Raw genomic sequence first — 25,031 nt, 5'->3', positions numbered from 1 at the left:
ATGGAAGTCCATGGGTGGTAGAATCGTGGATTTAGTATCTCTCCTTTTCTTTCTGTCTCCTCTCTCTCTCATAAAACAGAAAACAAAGCAATTGGGCTAGGGAGGCAGCTCAGGAGTTCACAAGTAGGTTCTTCATGCATGCATAAAGTCCTGGGTTAGATCCTAGCAGATATTAAAAACTGCTTCCAGGATGGTGGAGCTTGATTACTGTACATCCTTGAGGAAGTTCAGGCCAGTGGCTTTTGCTCTTGTTGTAAAAAAGCATTTTAACACAACCAAGGAAGGCAGTGGTAAAGGCTGGTCTGGCCTATTCTGTGGCTGGTGAAGGGCATGCTCCTCGCCTGCCTGAGAGAAGCCTTTTATTTTAATTTTTAAAAATTAACTTTTTACTTTATTGGAGAGATAGATAAATCAAAAGTGAAAAGGGAAATAGAGGAGAAATAGAAACCTACAACACTACTTCAGTGCTTTTAAAGTTCCCACATGCAGGTGTGTGTAGGGGGTGGGGGCTTGAACTTGGGTCCTTGTGCATGGTAATTTATGCACTCATCTGGGTGTGCCATCACCCAGTCCCCTTCGAAATTGTTATTATTTAAACAGATGGCCATATTTATTTCATTCTAATTGTTTTAATTCAGTCATTGGACAGAATATTTATAGAGAAATGAACATGAGTTCACTAAGATTTGGGTGAAAATATTCCTATTAATCATGATGCCACGTAAGTGGTAGAGAATATTTATTGAATTCTGACTTTGGGGCTCAATTGTTTAAGCAGTTCTAAATATAAGTTTTTTTTTTTTTAATACTAAGTTACCTACAATCATAAAGGATCATCTGGTCCTCTCAGTATTTAAGAGAGAAGCCTTTTTAATTTTTTTATGTTTATTTATTTATTCCCTTTTGTTGTCCTTGTTTTATTGTTGTAGTTATTATTGATGTCATCATTGTTGGATAGGACAGAGAGAAATGGCGAGAGGAGGGGGAAGACAGAGAAGGGGAGAGAAAGATAGACACCTGCAGACCTGCTTCACCGCCTGTGAAGTGACTCCCCTGTAGGTGGGGAGCCAGGGGCTAGAACCGGGATCCTTATGCCGGTCCTTGTGCTTTGTGCCATCTGCGCTTAACTCATTGCACTACTGCCCGACTCCTGAGAGAAGCCTTTTTTAACCAGCTGATACCCAGCAGCCTCTTGCTTGCATGAGAACTTCTGTTGCTCCCTCAAGCCTGACCTACCCACTCATGACGGTGGCCATGTAGAGGCCCAGCTTGCGGAATATCTCCCAGTCTTCCACTTCGATGATCTTCCCAGCGATCAGGAACAAGATGCCCAGTGGCATGTAGCTAGAAGGAAGCACAACAAAGGCTCATTCCCATCACCAGGGAGAAGGGGGTTACAGGGGATGATGGCAAGCAGAGACAGGCCCTAGCTTGGCAGGTGTGCTCAGCTGGGAGGGGTTCAGAGACACTATGATGCTAAGGTCACAGGCCATTCTGGCTTTAGATTCAGACCCTTCTACACCTTGAATTCTACCTATGAGGCCATTGTGGGACATAGTTAGCCAGAATGATCAGTGAAGGTAACACTCCTTGCTCATGGTACACACATCCGACCAGCTGCCACATTTGTAGGCTTGACCCTCTAGATGTGGCCAGCTGGCTCTGGCCAATAATCTTGTTTACCAGCTAGTAGCATCAGCAAAGGAGCAATGGGACCAGTAGTGGAAGTGGTTGAAATAGCTACTGGTGATGGAATACTACTTATTCCATGCCTGGTCTGGGGTTAAATGTTATTTTATGTATTTTTTATTGCCACCAGGGTTATTGCTGGGGTTCAGTGCCTACATGACAGAATTTTTTGATAGGACAGACAGAAATTAAGAGGGAGATAGAAAGGGAGGAAGAGAGACACCCACAGACCTGCTTCACTGCTTGTGACACTTCCTCACTGTAGGTGGGAGCAGGGGCTTGAACCTGGTTACTTATGAATGGCAATGTGTGTTTTCAACTGGGTGCACTACCACCTAGCCCCAGGGCTAAGTGTTTTACATGCATCATCCCATTAATACATTTCACCCAATCCCGAGGGGGTAGATGTTACTATTCATTTTTCACAGATGATGAAGCTAAGGCCCAGTAGGATTAAGTAGTTGTAATGACCAGATTTTTTCTTGCTCTGTTGGTGCCTATACTTTGGGTCTGGTCATGTTGAACCAACTCAGCAAGAGAGAAGTGAGACAGGCCGCTGAGGAAAGGGGGATCTGTGGCACCTCTGGAACAGGGTAGATACTGAGGGGGGTATGACTGCTATGCTCACACAATGGCGGTTTTCAGGTAGTGACTTCATTTCCATATGGGGCTAACTATACTTATTTTAATGATTGCATTTACATGGGTGCAACAAAGAAATCATTTTGGAACACCTTCAAGAGTTCTTTCTTTATCAGCTTTTTTCATTTCCTCATCAGAGCACTGCTTAGCTCTTGTGTGCTGGGGACTGAACCTGGGACCTCAGAGCCTTAGGCACTATAAAGCCTTTTGCACAACCATTATGCGGTCTCCCCTGACCCAAGAGTTCCTTCTTGCATGGACTCTGACTAGGTTCAAGATGATATGGAGCCAGCTCTAGGAGAAGAATCAATGGCTAACAGCAGGGCTTTGATTAGTGAACTTTTTTTTTTTTTTTTTGCCTCCAGGGTTATCGCTGGGGCTTAGTGCCAGCAAAACGAACCCACTGCTCCTGGTGGCCATCTTTATTTCATTGCTGTTGTTTTGCTGCTATTATTGTTGCTGCTGCTGTTCTTATTGAATAGGGCAGAGAGAAACTAAGAGGAAAGGGGAAGATAAAGAGGGAAAGAGAAAGACAGACACCTGCAGACCTGCTTTACCACTTATGAAGCCACCCCCCTGCAGGTGGAGAGCTGGGGGCTTGAACTGGATCCTTATACTCTTTGCACTATGTCTGCTTAACTGGGTGTACTACTGCCTGGCCCCCAGTGAACTAATGCTTAAGCAGTATAAGGAATGATTGAGTACTCTAGTTTCTTGACATCAGTTGCGAAACCTAAGCAAGCTTCTTTGCTCTAATCCTGAGGGGACAGACTAGGGAGACACAATGGCTTTAAGATGAAGAGTCTGCTCACCACATGATAATCTGGACGATCTGCATGGTTGCATCACTTAGAGCACTGAAGAAATCCACCAGAATCTGCCCCTTTTCCCCCATCTTTCCAATCACAAGTCCAAAGACGAGGCAGAAGATGATCAGGCCCAGCACATTTATGCCATCTGAATACATGCCTACAATTTTATATTCCTTTGTTTGGTTCTGTGGATCAAATCCAATATATACATGAGTAGAATATATTAGAAGTTAATGGTCTGCCACTCTGAATCAATAATGCCCAGAGAATAATATTAAATAAAACAGAACAAAATGTCAATCCACACACATAACATATATTACTGTCCCCACCTCCTGTCATTGAAGTTTAAATAGCTTGTCCCCTCTTTTCTCTTTCAAAAAAAGTCCATTTGAAGATTCTTGTTTTCAAATGTTCTACATTTTTATTTATTTATTTTTAGAATCTCTTTATTGGGGGATTAATGGTTTACAGTTGTCAGCAAAACACAATAGTTTGTACAAGCATAACATTTCCCAGTTTTCCACATAACAATTCAACCCCCACTAGGTCCTCCTCTGCTATCATGTTCTACATTTAAAAAAAAATTATTTATTCCCTTTCGTTGCCCTTGTTGTTTTTATTGTTGTAGTTATTGTTGATGTCGTCATTGTTGGTAGAGAGAAATGGAGAGGGGAGGGGAAGACAGAGGGGGAGAGAATGAGAGACACCTGCAGACCTGCTTCACTGCCTAGAAGCATCTCTCCTGCAGGTGGGGAGCCGGGGGGCTCGATCTGGGATCCTTGAGCGGGTCCTTGAGCTTTGTGCTATGTGTGCTTAACCTGCTGCACTACTGCCCGACTCCCCATGTTCTACATTAAAAAAAAAATTTATTTACTTATTCCCTTTTGTTGTCCTTGTTATTTCTTTTTTATTGTTATAGTTATTATTATTGTAGTTGTTATTAGATAGCACAGAGAGAAATGGAGAAAGGAGGGAAGTGACTCCCCTGCAGGTGGGAAGCCAGGAGCTCGAATGGGGATTCTTTTTTTTTTTTTTTTTTAGTATTTTCTACTTAGACCTAGATACCCTCCTCGCCTACTTCCTTTTTTTTTTTTTTTAAATTTTTTATTTAAGAAAGGATTAATGAACAAAAACATAAGGTAGGAGGGGTACAACTCCACACAATTCCCACCACCCAATCCCCATAACCCACCCCCTCCCATGATAGCTTTCCCATTCTCTAGCCCTCTGGGAGCATGGACCCAGGGTCGTTGAGGGTTGCAGAAGGTAGAAGGTCTGGCTTCTGTAATTGCTTCCCCGCTGAACATGGGCGTTGACTGGTCGGTCCATACTCCCAGTCTGCCTCTCTCTTACCCTAGTAAGGTGTGTCTCTGGGGAAGCTGAGCTCCAGGACACATTGGTGGGGTCTTCAGTCCAGGGAAGCCTAGCCAGCACCCTGGTGGCATCTGGAACCTGGTGAATTCTTATGCGGGTCTTTGCGCTTTGTGCCACCTGTGCTTAACCCGCTGTGCTACCTCCCGACTTCCATGTTCTGCATTTTTAATAAGAATTTTTAGGATCAAGGCATTTTTAGGGTAATTTAAACTTTGAGTTATAATAGGAATTTGCATAAAAAGGATTAGGAATTAATAACACAGGAAGCAAAAAATATTCACCAGTGTACACATTTTTCTCTTTTTCTCTTTATTTCTTTCTTCCTTTTTTTCCCTTTCTGCCATAAGAGTTACTACTAGGCTCGGTGCCAGGACTATAAATCCACCACTCCAAGCAGCCATTTTTTTTCCTTTTCTTTTTAAATTGGATAGGACAGAGAGAAACTAAAGGGTGGGGAGAGGTAGAGAAGGAGAAAGAAAGATAGACAACTGTAGACCTGCTTCACTGCACATGAAGCCGCCCACCTGCAAGCAGGGAGTGGGTGCTCAAACCTGGGTCTCGCACTTGGTAATGTGTGAGCTTGACCTGGTGTGCCACCACCGGGCCCCTTTTAAGTTTTTCCCTTCCCTTCCCTTCCCTTCCCTTCCCTTCCCTTCCCTTCCCTTCCCTTCCCTTCCCTTCCCTTCCCTTCCCTTCCCTCCCCTCCCCTCCCCTCCCCTCCCTTCCCCTCCCCTTCCCATCCTTTCTCTTCTCCTTCCTCCCTTCCTAGAGCACTGCTCAGCTCTGGCTTGTGGTGGTGTTGAGATTGAACCTGGGACCTTGGAGTCTCAAGCATAAAAGTCTATAGAATGAGCTGCTGTGCTAACTCCTTGGCCTCAGTGTAACATTTTTCTAGGAGATTTTATGATTTGTTTTGTCCTGGTAATGAAGTACAGAAGCAGTATTTACTGCCCCTAGATTTGGATGATTGATTGTATCTCAGAGACACAAAAGCAAATCAAATTCCTGTTACTATGAATGACTTCTTCACTTGACCCTGGGCCAGGGCAGGATGAGATTTCCCAAAAGTCCATGTGATCTGAGGGGTGCAGTGTGAGATTTCTGGAGAGATCTCTCAAGAGGATAATGCAAGTGAGATTCACAGAGAATAATGTTGACAAGCCACTGGGATACCAGTTATTTCTTCCTTACAATCTGTTATGGTCAAACATATATTGATCCTTCATTGACATTGACTTAAGAAGTTACAGGATATATACTCCATGGAATAAACTTTACACTGAGAACAGATGATATTGTGTCATTTGGGATAAACTGGGTGGAACTGGAGGTGATTATGCTTAGTGAAATAAGTAGAGACGAAAGAAAACTACCAGTTGGTTTCACTTGTATATGTAATCTAGAGATCTGATAAACAAGAAATTGAAAAAAAGAAAAGAAAAGAAAAACAGGGGAGTCAGGCTGTAGCGCAGCGGGTTAAGTGCAGGTGGCGCTAAGCACAAGGACCCGCATAAGGATCCTGGTTCAAGCCCTGGCTCCCCACCTGCAGGGGTGTCGCTTCACAAGTGGTGAAGCAGGTCTGCAGGTGTCTTTCTCTCCCTCTCTCTGTCTTCCCCCTTCCCTCTCCATTTCTCTCTGTCCTATCCAACAACAATGACAACAATAATAACTACAACAATAAAACAACAAGGGCAACAAAAGGGAATAAATAAATAAAATAAATATTAAAAAAAAGAAAAAAAAAGAAAAACAGAAGCAAACAAACTTTGTAAGACTTTCTGAGAACTACGGAGGTTATCTTCAGGAAGTGGGGGGCTGGGGACACAGAACTCTGGTGGTGGGTATGGTATTGAACTCATAAATTTACAGTCTTGTAGCCCGCTATAAATCACTCATAAAAATGAAAAACAAACACATTGATTGAGCAGCTAGGATGTGTTAATTGGGTATAACATACATCTTAGAATGCAGCTTCACAGACAAAATTGACCACGAGGACTGTGAGCCAATGGTATGTAACGGTTGCACAGGCAAAGTGTACGAGTCACAGGCATTCTGTGGGTGTTTGGGACACGATGGAGGACTGTGAGGGTGGACACTGCTAGCCCTGAGGAGCAAGTAGTCAAGTGACAAAAGCATCATCTAAAATAAATGACAAGCCAGGCAAAAGTTGTCCTGACCTGGGCCTCTCTGGACCCTGTTTGGATAATTCCCTTTTTCCCTTATGTTCATGAAGGGAATTTAAACTTCCCTGATTCCCCCACTGTAACAGCTTTCACTCTTTGTAATCAAGCAAGATAAAATGAAAAATCATTGTTGAAAATTCTACTTAACATTCATATTGTTAAGATAGAAGCTTTGGTCTTAAGAGAAAGATATTAATTTACACTTGGGGTAAAGAAGCTCTAGTTTAAATAACATTAGTGGTGAGAAATAAACTGTAGTCTGAATATCTATTAGGGCTGGGAAGATAAAGGAATTCTAGCTGCTGCAGAGAAAGGAAATGTGTTTTAAATATCTGCTGGTACCAGGAAGGCAATAATAGTTAACCATGAAAACACTTGGATTCACTTTTTGCAAGTGACTGATTCTAAGAACTAGAATCCTACACATAGGCAGAGAAGAGGAAAACCATATGATTAGAGGAGATGGGGGGTGGTGGGGGGGTAAGATTTGAGATACATACCTCCCTCCCCCTCCATCAGTGAATTGTACTCTTTTCAATCAAATTCTGCTTTTGTTTTCTACTAAAACTGTGTGAGATTGTGGATGCTATGTCTGTCTTTTCACAACTGTAATCCCAGATGCCAGTAGGGATTGGCACATGTAGGGCAGATAAGACAGCTTTGTGGGATCACGTGGAAAGGCAGGAATTTGAAGTGACTGAAGCGTCATATTGGAAGAAGGACAAAACAGAGGGCCCACTAGTCAGGGAATCCTAGGATTTCCACACAGACATGATGGGTGTAGACTGCTAACAGATCCCTCTCTTCACTGTCACTGGTCATCTCCATCAGGAACAATATAATGGACCCCTCTGTGGTCCCTATAGGACCTTGCCCTCAATGTGGATCAACAATGGTAGGGACAGCCCCATTCTCTGAAGGGAGGTTGGACCAAAATACTTGAGTGGTAACTCGAGGAAGACAGGTCTGGCAATGGATGCAACCTAGAATGTTCCTAGCTATGACCAAAGAATGTGAGCTCAGATCTATAGGGGTGCAGAGGTTACACAGGCTCCTGCACCGAATATAGGCCCCAGATCAAATTGATGGAGTTTACAGTTAATGGTATTTATATACTTTTCCTATATTTGGGAGAAACTCTCTCCCTGATCCAGTTCTAGTCCTATTTCCAACCCTGACACCATCAACCCAGATAAAATCTTTGGTCCACTTGCATGTTAGCTATCAGATTCAGACAAAAACTAGTAAAGTGATGGGCCCCTTGGACTATACCTAAAATAGACCTTTTTCCAAAGTAGAGACCCTAAATCTCATCTGCTATACTCTTGTCTTTAGGTTCCAGACTATTAAACAATTTCTTCTTCTTTACATCTTAATGCTTTTTCTGACACCAAATTGCAGATGTTACCATGGTGCCAACCTGACTTCCCTGGGCAGACAATCAGGGAATGTGTCCTGGCTCTCCACAGCCCTGCTACACTAGGGAAAGAAAAAAACAGGCTGGGAGTGTGGATTGACTTGCCAATGCCCAGGTTCACTGGGGAAGCAGTCACAGAAGCCAGACCCTGGCTGCACCTCATTAAGACCCTGGGTCCATGCTCCCAGAGGGATAAAGAATAGGAAAGCTTCCAGTGGGGGGGATGGGATGCAGAACTCTGGCTGTGGGAAATGTGTGGAATTTTACCTCTCTTATCCTATGGTTTCGTCGATATTTTCTATTTTTTATTTTATAAATAAATTAAAAAGAAAGAAAAAAAAAAAAGAACAGAGGGCCCAGCCAAGAAGTGGTTGGCTATTGCGGGACAGACTATGACCCACATAGTCAACGACTGCCACCTCTCCAGATTCAAAGGAGGTCTCGAAACTTTACATCAGGCTCAACCTGACGCTGTTGACTGGCTACGGAAGAAGGGCAAATGCAAGAAGAAGAAGAAGAAGAAGAAGGAGAAGGAGGAGGAGGAGGAGGAGGAGGAGGAGGAGGAGGAGGAGGAGGAGGAGGAGAAGGAGAAGGAGAAGAAGAAGAAGAAGAAGAAGAAGAAGAAGAAGAAGAAGAAGAAGAAGAAGAAGAATCGGGGCAGTAGATCTGTCTGAGGAGTTAAGGCAGAAGGAAGCTGGCAGCTGCACATGGTTCATTCCATTTGCATTATTAAATTTCAAGATTATTTCTTTTCCCCTGAAATCTATCCTTTTCTATGGGGATGACAGGAGAAACCCATCTACAAGGGTCTTACTTTGGACCCACATAGTTTATCTCCACTGGCCAAATCCCCATGTTGATAAATTTATGGCAAATTTTTGGTAGAAAAATCTATCCTGAACTGAGATGAGAATAGTTTATTTCTCTTGTCTATCAAACTATTCATAAGTTTTCAGCAGAAATACTGATATATTTGATTCTAGGGTGCTGTCAATCCCACTCAAGGATGTTACATAATAGACAGAATATATATATATATACACCACATTTTTTTGTTTGTTTGTTTTTGCCCCTCAGGGTTATTGCTGGGGCTTGGTGCCTGCACTACAAATCCACTGCTCCTGGAGGCCATTTTTTCCCATTTTGTTGCCCTTGTCATTATTGTTGCCACTGATGTTGTTGTTGTTGGGTAGGACAGAGAGAAATTGAGAGAGGAGGGGAGTCAGAGGGGTAAAGAAAGACACCAGCATACCTGCTTCACTGCCTATGAAGTGACCCCCCCCACAGGTGGGGAGTCAGAAGCTTGAACTAGAATCCTTACTCCTGTCCTTGCACTTTGTGCCATGTGTGCTTAACCCACTGTGCTACTGCCCAACCCCCCTTTATTGTTTTTTGCCTCCAGGGTTATCACTGGGGCTCCGTGCAGACACTACAAATCCACTGCTCCTAGAGATTATTTTTTCCATTTTTTTTTTATTGGATAGGATAGAGAGAAGTTGAGAGAGGAGGGGAAATAGAGATGGGGATAGACACCTGCAGACCTGCTTCACCACTTGTGAAGCAACCTGCCCTGCAAATGGGATGCTGGGGGCTCAACCAGGATCTTTGTGGTGCTCCCTGCACTTCGTACCATGTGCGCTTAACCAGGTGTGCTACTGCCCAGTCCCTCACCTGGCCTTTCTAAGGTCCACTAACTCTAATTAGTGAAGACTGAACCATTGCTCCTAGAGGAAACAGGATCTGATACTTGGGAAATAATGACCCCAACACCTTTGGTCAAGTTATCGATTTAGAATCTTGCTTTATGTGTGTTTCTGTTCAAAGGCACATCATTTAATATACACCAGTGAATCATTAACATTGAACTCACAACTGGCACACTGCAACTCTTGCTTTGACACCTTGGTATTCTTCGTGAGGCACACTATAACACCAGGCAGCACCTCTGCACTGTGCTTCAGGAACACTTCAAAGAGTGAAGGGGGGGGGGATGGGACGGGACGGGACTTCCGGAGGAGGGGCTACGAGCAGCAGCAGATCTGTTTCTCTCTCCTCTCCTCTCCTCTCCTCTCCTCTCCTCTCCTCTCCTCTCCTCTCCTCTCCTCTCCTCTCCTCTCCTCTCCTCTCTTCTCCTCTCCTCTCCCTGATCAACTAGGAATTACAAAGGAAACCACCTGGGACTGAAACAAGACAGGACTAGAACGACTACAGGAACCCACCAAATCACCGGTGAGTGCAAACACACGTGGCTGGTGACAGAGAGGAGCCTAGGGAGAGACTAAGTGGCTGGTAACAGTCGATGGTCTATCAGCTGAGACACCACCTCCAGTCTGTTCCACCAACAAGGGGACAGCTGAGGGGAGGAGAGGACTCCCCAGAGGCTCACCAAGTGCAACTCTGAGTCTCCATTGCTACTGCCCTCAGAATCTGGAGCAGTGACAGGGAGGGACACTGGGGGACAGAGATCTAACCAGGAAACTCAGGAGAAGACCTATACCTCTGTGGCATAGCTGTGGGGTTGTGAAAGTCTCTTTGCATAACCACCGGACTATCTCTGCCACACCCTGCCTTATCTCTTGGTTAGGAGTCAGTGATTAAGTTAAGAAGCCTACTTATAGTTAGAAGCCCTCAGGCTTCCATAGCCTACAGAGAAAAAAAAAAAAAGAGGCTTTTAAATCACAGAGCTCCAACTCAGGGATTAAAATACTATTGAAACAACTGTTAACTTCCACCACTGTGAACCCTTTAGTTACCTTACTTAGACACAAGTCAATCCAGGAAATAGTGATCAGTAACTTGAAAAGTACTAAGACAGGGAACTCATAACATAATATATAAAATGGGTAAACCAACAAGAAGAAATATTGGAGAAACGAACCAGGACAACAGTCCAGCTAAAAGCCCCCCAAAGGGTGAAGCACAAAATAACGAGTTCAACATCCAAACATTAGCTAAGGAAATAATCACAGGAGTGAGTAAAGAGTTTGAAAGAATTGTAATCAGAAATACAGGAACAACAAATGAGACTCTGGAAGAAAACACTAACTATCTCAAGGTTATTAAGAGAGCTGAAAGCTGAAATCGCTGAGCTAAGAACACAACTAGCTGAACAAGCTAAAACAGTATCAGAACAGGGCAACAAAATAGATGAACTCCAGAAAACAGTAGAGGGCACAGAGAATAGAATCAATGAGGCTGAAGACAGAATTAGCAAGATCGAGGACGAATTAGAGACAACTAAAAAAGAAGTAAAAGATCTCAAAAAGAGATTAAGAGATGCTGAAAACAACAACAGAGTCCTATGGGATGACTTCAAAAGAAACAATATATGCATTATTGGCTTACCAGAGGAAGAAAGGGAGAGGAAGAAAGCACTCTTCAGGCCATAATAGCTGAAAACTTCTCTAGTCTAGACAACATCAAAGACACAAAGATTCAAGAAGACCAGAGGGTCCCAAACAGAATTAACCCAGAACTAAAGACACCAAGACATATCATACTTAGAATGGAAAGGAATAAGGATAAAGAAAGGATCTTGAAGGCTGCAAGAGAAAAAACAAAGAGTCACCTACAGAGGAAAACGCATAAGATTAGCAGCAGACTTCTCCATACAAACACTACAGGCCAGAAGAGAATGGCAAGGTATCTATCGAGTTCTCAATGAGAAAGGCTTTCAGCCAAGAATACTATATCCTGCTAGACCGTCATTCAGACTAGATGGAGGCATCAAAACCTTCTCAGACAAGCAACAGTTGAAGGAATCAACTATCACCAAGCCTTCCCTGAAAGAAGTTCTGAAAGGTCTTCTATTAACAGTCAGACCATCATAAATAGGACATATATCAGAACACTCTAAAACTCTATAAGAATGGCGTTAAAATATCTTCAATCTTTGATATCAATAAATGTCAATGGCCTGAATTCACCTATTAAAAGACACAGAGTAGGAAGATGGATCAAAAATACAACCCAACAATATGCTGTCTACAGGAAACCCACTAACTCAACAAGACAAACACAGACTTAAAGTGAAAGGATGGAAAACTATCATACAAGCCAATGGCCCACAAAAAAGGGCAGGAACAGCTATTCTCATATCTGACATGATAGACTTTAAAATAGATAAGATTAAAAAAGGTAGGAATGGACACTACAGAATGGTCAGAGGATCAGTCAATCAAGAGGACTTAACAATTAGTAACATATATGCACCCAATGAGAAGCCATCTAAATACATCAAACATCTACTGAAAGAGCTACAGCAATATATTAACACAGTCATAGTAGGGGACTTCAACACCCCACTCTCTCAACTTGACAGATCATCCAGGCAGAAAATCAATAAAGACATAAGGGAGCTAGATGAAGATATAGATAAACTAGAACTATTGGACATTTTCAGAGTCATTCATCCCAAGAAACTGGGATACACATTTTACTCAAATCCACATGGGTCATTGTCAAGGATAAACCATATGTTAGGACACAAAGACAGCATCAGCAAATTCAAGAGCATTGAAATCACCCCAAGCATCTTCTCAGACCACAGTGGAATTACACTAACACTTAACAATCAACAAAAGATTAGTAACAGTCCCAAAATGTGGAAGCTCAACAGTACACTTCTTAGCAACCTCTGGGTCAAAGAGGAAATCAAGGAAGAAATCAAAATGTTTCAAGAGTTCAATGAAAATGAAGACACAAGCTTCAAAATATTTGGGGCACAGTTAAGGCAGTACTGAGAGGGAAGTTCATAGCTATACAAGCACACCTTAGGAAACAAGAAAAAGCACAAGTAAACAGCCTGATTGCACATCTTAAAGACCTAGAAGAAGAAGAAGAAGAACAAAGGAACCCTAAAGCAATCAGAAGGACAGAAATCACTAAAATTAGGGCAGAAATCAGTAACATTGAGAATAAGAAAACCATACAAAAGATCAACGAAAGTAAATGTTGGTTCTTCGAAAGAGTGCACAAAATCGACAAACCTTTAGCCAGACTCACAAAACAAAAAGGGGAGAAGACCCAAATAAATCAGATAGTAAATGAAAGAGGAGATATCACAATAGACACAGCAGAAATTCAACATATCATGCGAGGCTTCTATGAACAACTATATACCACCAAGTTAGAGAACCTGGAAGAAACGGACGATTTCCTAGATACCTACCAACTTGCAAAACTAAGTAAAGAGAAAGTAGATAACAAGAACAGGCCCATCACAGCTAATGAAATTGAAACAGTTATCAAAAACCTCCCCAAAAATAAAAGTCCTGGACCAGATGGTTTTACAAATAAATTCTACAAAACCTTCAAAGAAGAACTAATACCTCTACTTTTAAAAGTCTTCCAGAAGACTGAAGACACTAGAATACTCCCTGCCAGCTTCTATGAAGCTAACATCACTCTGCTACCAACAGCAGACAGGGACACAACCAAAAAAGAAAACTACAGACCAATATCTCTGATGAACATAGATGCTAAAATACTGAACAAAATTCTAGCCAACCGGATACAGCAGTATATTAAAAAGATTGTTCACCATGACCAAGTGGGGTTTATCCCAAGTTGGTTTAATACACGTAAATCAATCAGTGTGATCCACCCCATCAACAAAAGCAAGACCAAAAACCACATGGTCATATCAATAGATACAGAGAAAGCCTTTGACAAAATACAACATCTCTTTATGATCAAAACACTACAAAAAATGGGAATAGATGGAAAATTCCTGAAGATAGTGGAGTCTATATATAGCAAACCTACAGCCAACATCATACTCAATGGTGAAAAACTGGAAGCATTTCCACTCAGATCAGGTACTAGACAGGGCTGCCCACTATCACCATTACTATTTAACATAGTGTTGGAAGTTCTTGCCATAGCAATCAGGCAGGAGCAAGGAATTAAAGGCATACAGATTGGAAGAGAAGAAGTCAAACTCTCCCTATTTGCAGATGGCATGATAGTATACACAGAAAAACCTAAGGAATCCAGGAAGAAGCTTTCGGAAATCATCAGGCAATACAGTAAGGTGTCAGGCTACAAAATTAACATTCAAAAGTCAGTGGCATTCCTCTATGCAAACACTAAGCAAGAAGAAATTGAAATACAGAAATCAATTCCTTTTACTATAGCAACAAGAAAAAAAAATATCTAGGAGTAAACCTAACCAAAGAAGTGAAAGACTTGTATACTGAAAATTATGAGTCACTACTGAAGGAAATAGAAAAAGACACAAAGAAGTGGAAAAATATTCCATGTTCATGGGTTGGTAGAATTAACATCATCAAAATGAATATACTACCCAGAGCCATCTACAAATTTAATGCTATCCCCATCAAGATCCCAAGCACATTTTTTAGGAGAATAGAACAAATGCTACAAATGTTTATCTGGAACCAGAAAAGACTTAGAATTGCCAAAACAATCTTGAGTAGAAAGAACAGAACTGGAGGCATCACACTCCTAAATCTCAAATTGTATTATAGAGCCATTGTCATCAAAACTGCTTGGTACTGGAACATGAATAGACACACTGACCAGTGGAATAGAATTGAGAGCCCAGAAGTGAACCCCCACACCTATGGACATCTAATCTTTGACAAAGGGGCTCAGACTATTAAATGGGGAAACCAGAGTCTCTTCAACAAATGGTATTGGAAACAATGGGTTGAAACATGCAGAAGAATGAAACTGAACTACTGTATTTCACCAAATACAAAAGTAAATTCTAAGTGGATCAAGTACTTGGATGTTAGACCACAAACTATCAGATACTTAGAAGAAAATATTGGCAGAACTCTTTTCTGTATAAATTTTAAAGACATCTTCAACGAAACAAATCCAATTACAAAGAAGACTAAGGCAAGTATAAACCTATGGGACTACTTTAAGTTAAAAAGCTTCTTCACAGCAAAAGAAACCGCTACCCAAACCAAGAGACCCCTCCCATTCTGGGAGAAGATCTTAACATGCCATACATCAGACAAGAGTTTAATAACCAATAAAGAGCTTGCCAAACTCAACAACAAGACAACAAATAACCCCATCCAAAAATGGGGGAAGACATGGACAGAATATTCACCACAGAAGAGATCCAAAAGGCCAAGAAACACATGAAAAAATACTCCCAAGTCTCTGATTGTCAGAGAAATGCAAATCAATACAACAACGAGATACCACTTCACTCCTGTGAGAATGTCATACATCAGAAAAGGTAACAGCAGCTAATGCTGGAGAGGTTGTGGGGTCAAAGGAACCCTCCTACACTGCTGGTGGCAATGTAAATTGGTCCAGCCTCTGTGGAGAATAGTCTGGAGAACTCTCAGAAGGCTAGAAATGGACCTACCCTATGATCCTACAATTCCTCTCCTAGGGATATATCCTAAGGAACCCAACACACCCATCCAAAAAGATCTGTGTACACATATTTCATAGCAGCACAATTTGTAATAGCCAAAACGTGGAAGCAACCCAGGTGTCCAACAACAGATGAGTGGCTGAGCAAGTTGTGGTATATATACACAATGGAATACTACTCAGCTGTAAAAAATGGTGACTTCACCGTTTTTGGCCGATCTTAGATGGACCTTGAAAAAATCATGTTGAGTGAAATAAGTCAGAAACAGAAGGATGAATATGCGATGATCTCACTCTCAGGCCAAAGTTGGAAAACAAGATCAGAAAAGAAAACAGAAGTATAACCTGAAATGGAATTGGCGTATTGCACCAAAGTAAAAGACTCTGTGGTCGGTGGGTGGGGAGAATATAGGTCCAATAAGGATTCAGAGGACCTAGTGGGGGTTTTATTGTTATATGGGAAACTGGGGAATGTTATGCATGTACGAACTATTGTACTTACTGTTGAATGTAAAACATTAATTCCCTCCCCCAACAACAACAATAACAACAACAAAAAAACCTGAGAAATGTTAAAAAAAAAAAAAGAGTGAAAGCAGGAGTCTGGCGGCACCGCACTGGAATAAGGACACGTGGTGCAAAGCACAAGGACTGGTGTAAGGATTCCGGTTTGAGCCCCGGCTTCCCTCCTTCAGGGGAGTTGCTTCCAGGCGGTGAAGCCGGTCTGCAGGTGTCTGTCTTTGTCTCTCCCTCTCTGTCTTCCCCTCCTCTCTCCATTTATCTATTTCCTATTCAATAAAGACGACAATAACAACAAGGGCAACAAAAGGGAAAATAAATAAATAAATAAATAAATAAATATAGACTAAAAGAGTGAAATAAAAAACACGAAAAATGTGGCACAAACACACCTCAGAAAGAACAGTTGTTTACAGAGCAAGGGCTGAAGCAAGGAAGAATCTAGTTTCATTCTACCACAGCTGGGAACACATGCAATGGATGACTTAGAAGGTCTTCTCCTTGTGCATCAATGAGTGACCCTAAAAGTGTGGTATTGATTTTGAGGTCACAAATATATTTCAGCAAGTTGATAAATTGGCAAATGCAACACCCCAGAGTCGAGCATTAACTGTACTTCTACTTCCTGCTGACTTGGGACAAAGCTCTGTGAACTATGGGAGGTTGAACAGGTACAAAAAGAAATAGCAAGGACTTACCTTAGAAATAGCAGTTGTCATAATGGTAGTGACTGGTGCTTCTGTTGTATTTGCCTCTGGTTCATTGGGAGGCACCACTTCTTCACGCTTGGTTTTGTACTACACAATGGAGGAAAAAGGGGCAGAGAGAAAACAATAACAAAAAGGTTTTTTTTTTTTAAAGCTTTTGAGGCTAAAGCCACTGAACTATGTCACTTTGGCCAAACAAATGCAGCTGAAGGGTTCTACCTCTGACCTCTTCTGGTTCTAGTTTTCGATTTTATCTTTTGTGAAACCTTGGAAGCAGAAGTGGGAATGAGAGGTCCAAGCACCACTCAATGATATCATAACATTCTTTCATTTTTAGAACAAGGGGAAAATTAATGACATGAAAGAAAGGATTGGCTTTACTTGTAAGTACTTTCACTGACAGGGATCTTGTTAATAATTTCTGTTTCTAGACATTCCTTTGTTATTTTTAACTACACAGACAAAATGGAATGAACTGTGCCTTTGATAAACACCAAGGATGATGTGCCTGTTCCCTTTAGGACTATTCTGTAAGTGTGACTTCTGTTGAATTTGTGGATCTGCAGTGGAGAGCTTTAAGAAAGACCCAGTATACCCTACACAAGGCAAAATGTCATTCCCATAAGGCTCTGCCAGCACCAAGTACACTACAAATGACCAGTGTGGTTGAACTGTACCCCTAAAATAGAGGTAGTTCTGTGCCTCTTGGAGGGCAGCAGGGAGCAATTTAGTTGCTATTTTGCTGGTATACACAGAGGTCTCTGTTAATGCAATTTATGCAAATGAACATAGCAGTTTGTGTTAAGACTCAGCTGTCTTAAAGAGCATAGACAAATAAGAGAAAAAGGCCTAAAGGAAATGAAGTGAAGAGATTATTAAATACTCCTAGATAGAAAAAAAAAATCCTAGCTCTGTTACATTGCTCCATAGAGTGTCAGCAATGCTCCAAACAAGACCTGGTACCATTAACTAATACTAACTATCCATACAGCTGAGATGTTACTTTCCTCATGAAGGGAAAGGAAAGTGAAATAGAATTCATTTTCTTTTCTGCATTACATCTACAGGGAGTCTAAGTTTCCTTTCAATAATAGCATGATTCTATGTTTGAGAATAATTCTTCCTCATGAGAGGAAGAATTAACAATGTCAACATGATCATTTCACTCAAAGCACTGTACAGATTAAATGCAATCCCTATCAAAATTTCAATGGCATTCAAGCTAATAGGACAAATAATACTGAAATTTGTTTGAAGCCTCAGTAATCTAAACAGTATAGCCTTGGGGTCAGAGCAGACACACATATCGATGAAATAGACTTAAAGGTCCAGAAATAAATCCTCATATATACTGTGAGTTAATTTTTGGCAAAGGAGTCAAGAATATAAAATGGAGAAAAGAAAGTCTCTTCAATCAGTGGTATTGGGAGAATTGAATATGTGCAAAATAATGAAACTGCATCACTCTCTCATATAATGCACAGAAGTGTACTCAAAAGAGATTAAGGCTTGGCTGTTACACACACACACACACACACACACACACACACACACACACACACACACACCAAGACCCCATGTGCATATCTACATTCATTACAGTGCTATTCATGACACTTCATGAGAGGTGAAGCAGGTCTGCGGGTATCTGTCTTTCTCTTCCCCCTCTATCTCCCTCCCTTCTCAACTTTTCTATGTCCTAGCCAATAAAATAGGAAATAGAAAAAAGGGAAAAAATGGCTCCCAGGAATGGTGTATTTGCAGGAACCCAGGCCCAGTGATAGCCCTGGTGGCAAAAAAAAAAAAAAAAAAAAAGAAAAAGGTGGGAGTAGATAGCATAATAGTTATGCAAAGAGACCATGCCTGAGGCTCCAAAGTCCCAGGTTCAATCCCCTGCACCACCATAAGCCAGAACTGATCTGGTATAATAATAAAAATAAATGAAAGTTAAAAAAAAGAAAAACATAAAAAATACATTATGAATTTTCCAACAACCCAATCCTATGGCTCTCTAAAAACAGGTTATCAGAGGTCATATTTAAAATTTCTCATTGTTTGACAGGTTCCTGATGTAATCCACTGAAGCCTCTTTGAGGGAAAAATACACAATGACACACACACTTCACAGTGGTGTAAAAGAACAGGGATACAAAGAGGAGTTACTACTTAGCCTTATTATTATTTTTCTTTTCTGTAATAGAAAGTGAGCAGAAGTCACCTAAAGTTCTCAAATCACAGGCATGTTTCCTGCTGCCAGTTTGGATGGGCTAATTGCATTTCTTGGGTCACTCCAGAAAAAAACAACAATAAATAGCTCCAAATCTTAATTGATAATGAAAAGAAGGGAGCAATTTGAGGGCAAATATCTTTATTACCTGCTGAAAACAGGCTTGAACAAGGTTCTCAGGGAACATGTTCCTGTTGGAGACATGAAAAGCAGCATTATGTCAAGGCAAAAGAGTTTTGTTGTTGCTGTTTTTGTTACACACAATGCACTGGTTGAAATGAATACTATATAGCATTAATACTCTCCTGGACTCTTCTCTGCATCCTTTCTTGCACAAAGATTAAGTTTTCAATGATGAGCTTCAAATAAGTAAAGAGAACTTTCCCAGTGAACTATCTACTTACTGAATCACTGGGTAATTAATGTGCGTCCTTAGTGAAACAGAATACCATACTGGCAAGTGGACACTTGTTGTTAAGTCTTCATTAATAATCTACACATTTCTTTTAAAAAATATTTATTTATTTATTCCCTTTTGTTGCCCTTGTTGTTTTATTGTTGTAGTCATTATTGCTGTTATTGCTGTTGTCATTGTTGGATAGGACAGAGAGAAATGGAGAGAGGAGGGGAAGACAGAGAGGGGGAGAGAAAGATAGACACCTGCAGACCTGCTTCACCGCCTGTGAAGCGACTCCCCTGCAGGTGGGGAGCTGGGGGCTCAAATCCGGATCTTTACACCGGTCCTTGCACTTTGCACCACCTGTGCTTAACCTGCTGTGCTACCGCCCAGCTCTCTAGTCTACACATTTCTATTTTCATCAGCTAGTATATACACTTAACAAAAGTCCATTGTATTTGTTCCCACAGTCTCTGTGACTGTTGAAAACACCATAAGACTTGCTGAATTGAATATTATGTGAATCAATGAAATATGAGAAAAGAAATGTGTGGTTTCTAGAAAAACTAAGCTAAATGCCTAGAAACCCAATCAACAAAACCAACTAAGATTCCTGTGGTTAAATAAGGAATGGGATAGGAAGACAACAACAATAATAATTATAATAATAATAAACCTGGAAGGATTTGGTACTTGGTTTTCTTTGTACTTTCTTTTTAAAAATGTTTTCTATAATTTATTTATTCTCTCTATTTTATTTGATAGGACAAAGAGAAACTGAGAGGGGTGAGGGAGCTAGATAGGGAGAGAGAAGGAAAGACATCTGCAAACCTGCTTCACTGCTCGCTCGTGAAGCTTCTCGCCTGTAGGTGTGGGGTGGGGGCTTGAACCTGTGTCCCTGCACATGGTAACATATGATCTCAACTGGATGTGCTACCGCCTGATTCTCTTCTTTGTATTTTCTAAGATTTTTGTAGTTTCTAAGGGTTTTGCACAGATTCTTGGAAAGTAAATCTTAAAATTAAGGATGATGCATCTATAAGGACAGTAGGTGCAACAGAAATGATATAAAAATCACAACTCACTCAAAGAAAAGAGACTTTGATTCTACTGCAAACAAAAAAGGCAAATACGTGCATCCAAGTTTCCAGTGAAAACAATATATGTAATGCAACTGTATGACCAAGTGACATTCTCTTATTGCTATTTAAAAAATAACTATCCAGGGCCAGGTGGTGGCAGACTTGGTTAAGTGCACACATTACTAATAGGGGGGAAAGGTTCACAAGTGATGAAGCAGGGCTGCAGGAATCTCTCTGTATCTATCTCCGCCTCCCCTCTCAATTTCTCTAAAGTCTCATGTTAAAAAACAAACAAACAAACAAACAAGAACTAACCAAGGGCCTGGTGGTGGTGCACCTGCTTGAGCTCACCTTAGCATGCGCAAGGAACTGGGTTCAAGCTGCTGGTCCCCACCTGTGGGGGAGAAGCTTCACAAGTGGTGAAGCAAGGCTGCAGGTGTTTCTCTCTTTCCCTGTTTATTTCCCCATTTCCATCTCAGTTTCTCTTTGTCCCTACCCAATAAACAAACAAACAAACAAATAAATATCTTGAAAATAACTAACCAGGCTGGGAAAAGAGAATAATAATAGCATAATATGCATAATAATAAGCATAATAAGCAAAAGATTCTCATGTCTGAGGCTCCAAGGTCCCAGGTTCAATTCCCCAGCACCACTATAAGTCACAGCTGAGCAGTACTCTGGCCTTTCTCTCTGTATCTCTCATTAAAATAAGAAATTAAATAAAATATAAAAAAATAACTGATCAATTTTCAGTCCTAATAACTTCAGATAAGGGTGTTTCTTTAACTCACTCTTGGGACCATGACCTGACAATAAGGGCTGGTATTTAAACTGAGGAACTGAGGCAGAAAGGAGAATGTACTCATTCAGTTATTATTATTATTACTTAAATTAAAAAAAATATTTATTTATTTTCCCTGTTGTTGCCCAGGTTGTTTTTTCTTATTATTGTCGTTGTTATTGATGTCGTCGTTTTTGGATAGGACAGAGAGAAATAGAGAGAGGAGGGGAAGACAGAGAGGGGAAGAGAAAGATAGACACCTGCAGACCTGCTTCACCACCTGTGAAGCGACTCCCCTGAAGGTGGGGAGCCAGGGGCTCAAACCAGGATCGTTACACTGGTCCTTGTGCTTTGCACCACCTGTGATTAACCCTCTGTGCTACCACCCAACTCCCCTCACCCTTTTTCTTTGGTTTTGCTATTAGGGTTATTGCTGGGGCTCGGTGGTGGCACAACAAATCCATCACTCTTGGAGGCCATTTTCCCCTGCCCCTCTTTCCTTTCTTATTTATTATATAGTACAGAGAGAAATTCAAAGGGGAAGGGGAGACAGAGAGGTAGAGAGATATTTGCAGACCTGCCTCACTATTCGTGAAGCTTCCCCCTGCAGGGGGTCAGGGTGGAGCAGGGGCTTGAACCTGGGTCCTTGTGTGTGGTAATGTGTGCACTCAACTGGGTGCAGCACCACCTGGCCTCCATTCAATTATTAACGTATGCAAGGTGGCCACAAATATGGAGCTTTGTCTGACCACACAGGTCACATGCCTGTGCGGCCACCTTGCTATCAAGACACTCACCTGACCAGGTCTAACATGGCATCCACTGTGCTGACTTCAGGGCTGATCCCAGTTCTGTCAATGTCAGACACTTTCTGGGTGACACCGGGCTTGATGCTCACCACCAGCACAATACCTGTGGCCAAGAGGCACCCAGAGAGCATTAACCTACAAGGCACTGGCACCCCTGGCACCTCCTCCTCAGGACTAATAGGCATAGTGGTACCAGGCAATACCAGGAATGGGAATCCCAAGGTCCAGTTTGGACCCCAACTGTGGTCTAATTGCTTTTCCTTTTTGTATTTTACCTTATTTTCATAAGAGACAGATCAAATTGAATGGGGGCCAAGCAGTGCTCTCTCTCTTCCCCCTACCCTCCCTCCTCTCTGTATCTTTGTTTCTCTCTCACTGAAATAATATATATTTTTTCCTATTTATTTATTTATAAAAAGGAAACACTGGATAAGAGGGGCACAACTCCACACAATTCCCATCACCAGAACTCCGTATCCCATCCCCTTCCCTGATAGTTTTCCTATTCTTTGAAATAATATTTTTAATGGATCAAGAGACAGAGTGACTGAGACCATAGCACTGCTCAGCTCTGGCTTATGGTGATGCTGGGCATTGAACTTGGGACCTGGGAGCCTCAGACATCAGAATAGTTTGCATAGTCATTATACTATCTTCCCCAATGGTCTAATTACTTTTCTTCCCTCCCAGCATCACTTTCTTCCTTTATTTGTCGCCAAGGTTATTCCTAGCTGTGGTGCTAGAGGTGCTAGCACAGTACTAGGAGTGAAGTTTAGTCAGCATCATATTTTCTTCATGTAAAAGGTACTGTGTAGATTCTAAGTTCCCCCCCTCACCCCCACATTACAAGGCAGCCTGACAATGCTACTTTCTAACTGAAAAAAATTTGTGCATTTATAAAAGCCTAACTCTTTCTTAAGGAAAAGTCACAATGATAGAAAGGAATACCTTTTTTTTTTTTTTTTTTTACCTAGAATCACAGCAATGGCAGTGGTACAGAAATAATACACGACAGCACGCAGACCAATTTTTCCAGACACATTGGAATCCAGTGCGGCAACACCTGAAGTGGGAAGAAATTGAATGGCATTCATATTTTATTTTATTATTATTTTTGCCACCACAGTTATTACTGGGGCTTGGTGCAGGCACTATGAATCTGCTGGTCCTGGCAGCCATTTTTTTCCATTTTTTTTTAAGTGAATAGGGCAGAGAGAAATTGAGAGGAGGGGGAAGACAGAGAGAAAGATAGACACCTGCAGACCTGCTTCACCACTTGTGTTTCCTTCAAGCTCTACCCAAAATGGGGCAAAGAAGGTGAATTCACCATTTTTAATGACTGAGTAGTATTCCATTGTGTATATACACCACAACTTATGCAGCCACTCATCTGTTATTGGACACCTGAGTTGCTTCCAGGTTTTGGCTATTACAAATTGTGCTACTATGAACATAGGTATACACAAATCTTTTTGGATGGCTGTTTGGTTCCTTAGGATATATTCCCAGGAAAGGAATTGCAGGATCATAGGGTAGGTCCATTTATAGCCTTCTGAGAGTTCTCCAGACTGCTTTCCAAAGGGGTTGGACCAACTGAAATTCCCACCAGCAGTGTAGGAGTTTTAAAATATTTATTTATTTATTCCCTTTTGTTGCCCCTGTTGTTTTATTGTAGTTATTATTGATGTCGTCATTGTTGGACAGGACAGAGAGAAATGGAGAGAGGAGGGGAAGACAGAGGGGAAGAGAAAGACAGACACCTGCAGATCTGCTTCACCACTTATGAAGCGATGCCCCTGCAGGTGGGGAGCCAGGGGCTTGAACCGGGATCCTTATGCCAGTCCTTGTGCTTTGCGCCACCTGTGTTTAACCCGCTGCACTACCTCCCGACTCCCTTGGTAACTATTTCTAAATAAATCCTCAATACCTTGCTGTTGGCCCAATTGGGTCTTCCTTGATGTCCCCACTCCCTGCCCTCATTTGGTAAAAACTCTGAGACTTCTCTTCCTTAAAAAGAAAAAAAAAATCCTTTCTTTGAGTCTTCAGTATGTGTGAGCTGTCCTATAGCACAGGCTTTCACATTCACTTCTCCTACTCTAAAGGGTCTATCAAGCTTAAAATTTTCCCCCAATTCCAATATCACTTTATTGAGGAAATGCTGCTTTACAGGATTTTTTGTCACCATGGTCCAATTCTACATTTCCCCAAGAATAGGTACATTTCACCCTCAGCCAAACCATCATCTTATTCTACTTTATCCACCACAAGAACTTAATCTCCAGTCCCGTCCTGAGTCCCTGAATCTGCTGTGATAGACTGTAGTCCACTGAAGATTCACCCTCCATTGTCCTTTGCTCTGTTTCTTAGAGCCCATCTGTGAGTGAGATCATCTGGGCATTCATCCTCCTCCTTCTGGCTGATCTAAGTCAACATGATTTTCTCTAGTTCCTGCCAGGTTGTAGCAAAGGAGAACATGTCACCATTTCTTAGTTGTGTAGCATTCTGTTATGTATATATTACAACTTTTTAAACTGTTTTATCTGTTGTTGGACACTTGTGTTGTTTCTTTTTTTTAATTCTTTTTTTATTTTTTCCCTTTTGTTGCCCTTGTTTATCATTGTTGTTGTTATTATTGTTGTTGTTATTGCTGTCATCGTTGTTAGACAGGACAGAGAAATGGAGAGAGGAGGGGAAGAAAGAGAGGGAGAGAGAGAAAGATAGACATCTGCAGACCTGCTTCATTGCCTGTGAAGTGACCCCCCTGCAGGTGGGGAGCTGGGGGCTCGAACCGGTTGTGTTGTTTCCTAATGCAAATAATACTGCAACAAACAGTTGTGCATAGGTCTTTTGGAATAGGTATTTTTTTGCTCTTTGGATAGATGCCTAGGAGAGGAATTGCTGGGGCATATGGTAGGTTTTTTAAAAAAATGTTTTCAGGAATTCCCAAATTGCTTTCCATAGGGTCTATACTATTTGCATTCCTACCAACAGTCTAGAAGGACTCCCTTCTCTCTACATCCT

General features: G+C 41.5%; 1 protein-coding gene across 1 annotated transcript in view; it reads right to left on the bottom strand.

Moving 5' to 3' along the window:
- SLC1A1 (solute carrier family 1 member 1) overlaps positions 1-25,031 on the bottom strand; it is a 106,291-nt gene that overhangs the window by 13,537 nt on the left and 67,723 nt on the right. Inside the window, exons 3-8 of the mRNA XM_060199788.1 lie at positions 22,981-23,073; positions 21,999-22,113; positions 19,087-19,129; positions 16,703-16,801; positions 3,144-3,328; positions 1,237-1,344 (exon numbers count right to left, since the gene is read on the bottom strand). Of these exons, the coding sequence (XP_060055771.1) occupies positions 1,237-1,344; positions 3,144-3,328; positions 16,703-16,801; positions 19,087-19,129; positions 21,999-22,113; positions 22,981-23,073 (643 nt within the window). The remainder of the gene's footprint in view (positions 1-1,236; positions 1,345-3,143; positions 3,329-16,702; positions 16,802-19,086; positions 19,130-21,998; positions 22,114-22,980; positions 23,074-25,031) is intronic.

This window comes from Erinaceus europaeus, chromosome 10, assembly GCF_950295315.1.
Source record: "Erinaceus europaeus chromosome 10, mEriEur2.1, whole genome shotgun sequence".
Lineage (NCBI taxonomy): Eukaryota > Metazoa > Chordata > Mammalia > Eulipotyphla > Erinaceidae > Erinaceus > Erinaceus europaeus.
Note: the sequence above shows the minus strand (reverse complement) of the source record. Positions and strands in the feature narration are given on the sequence as shown.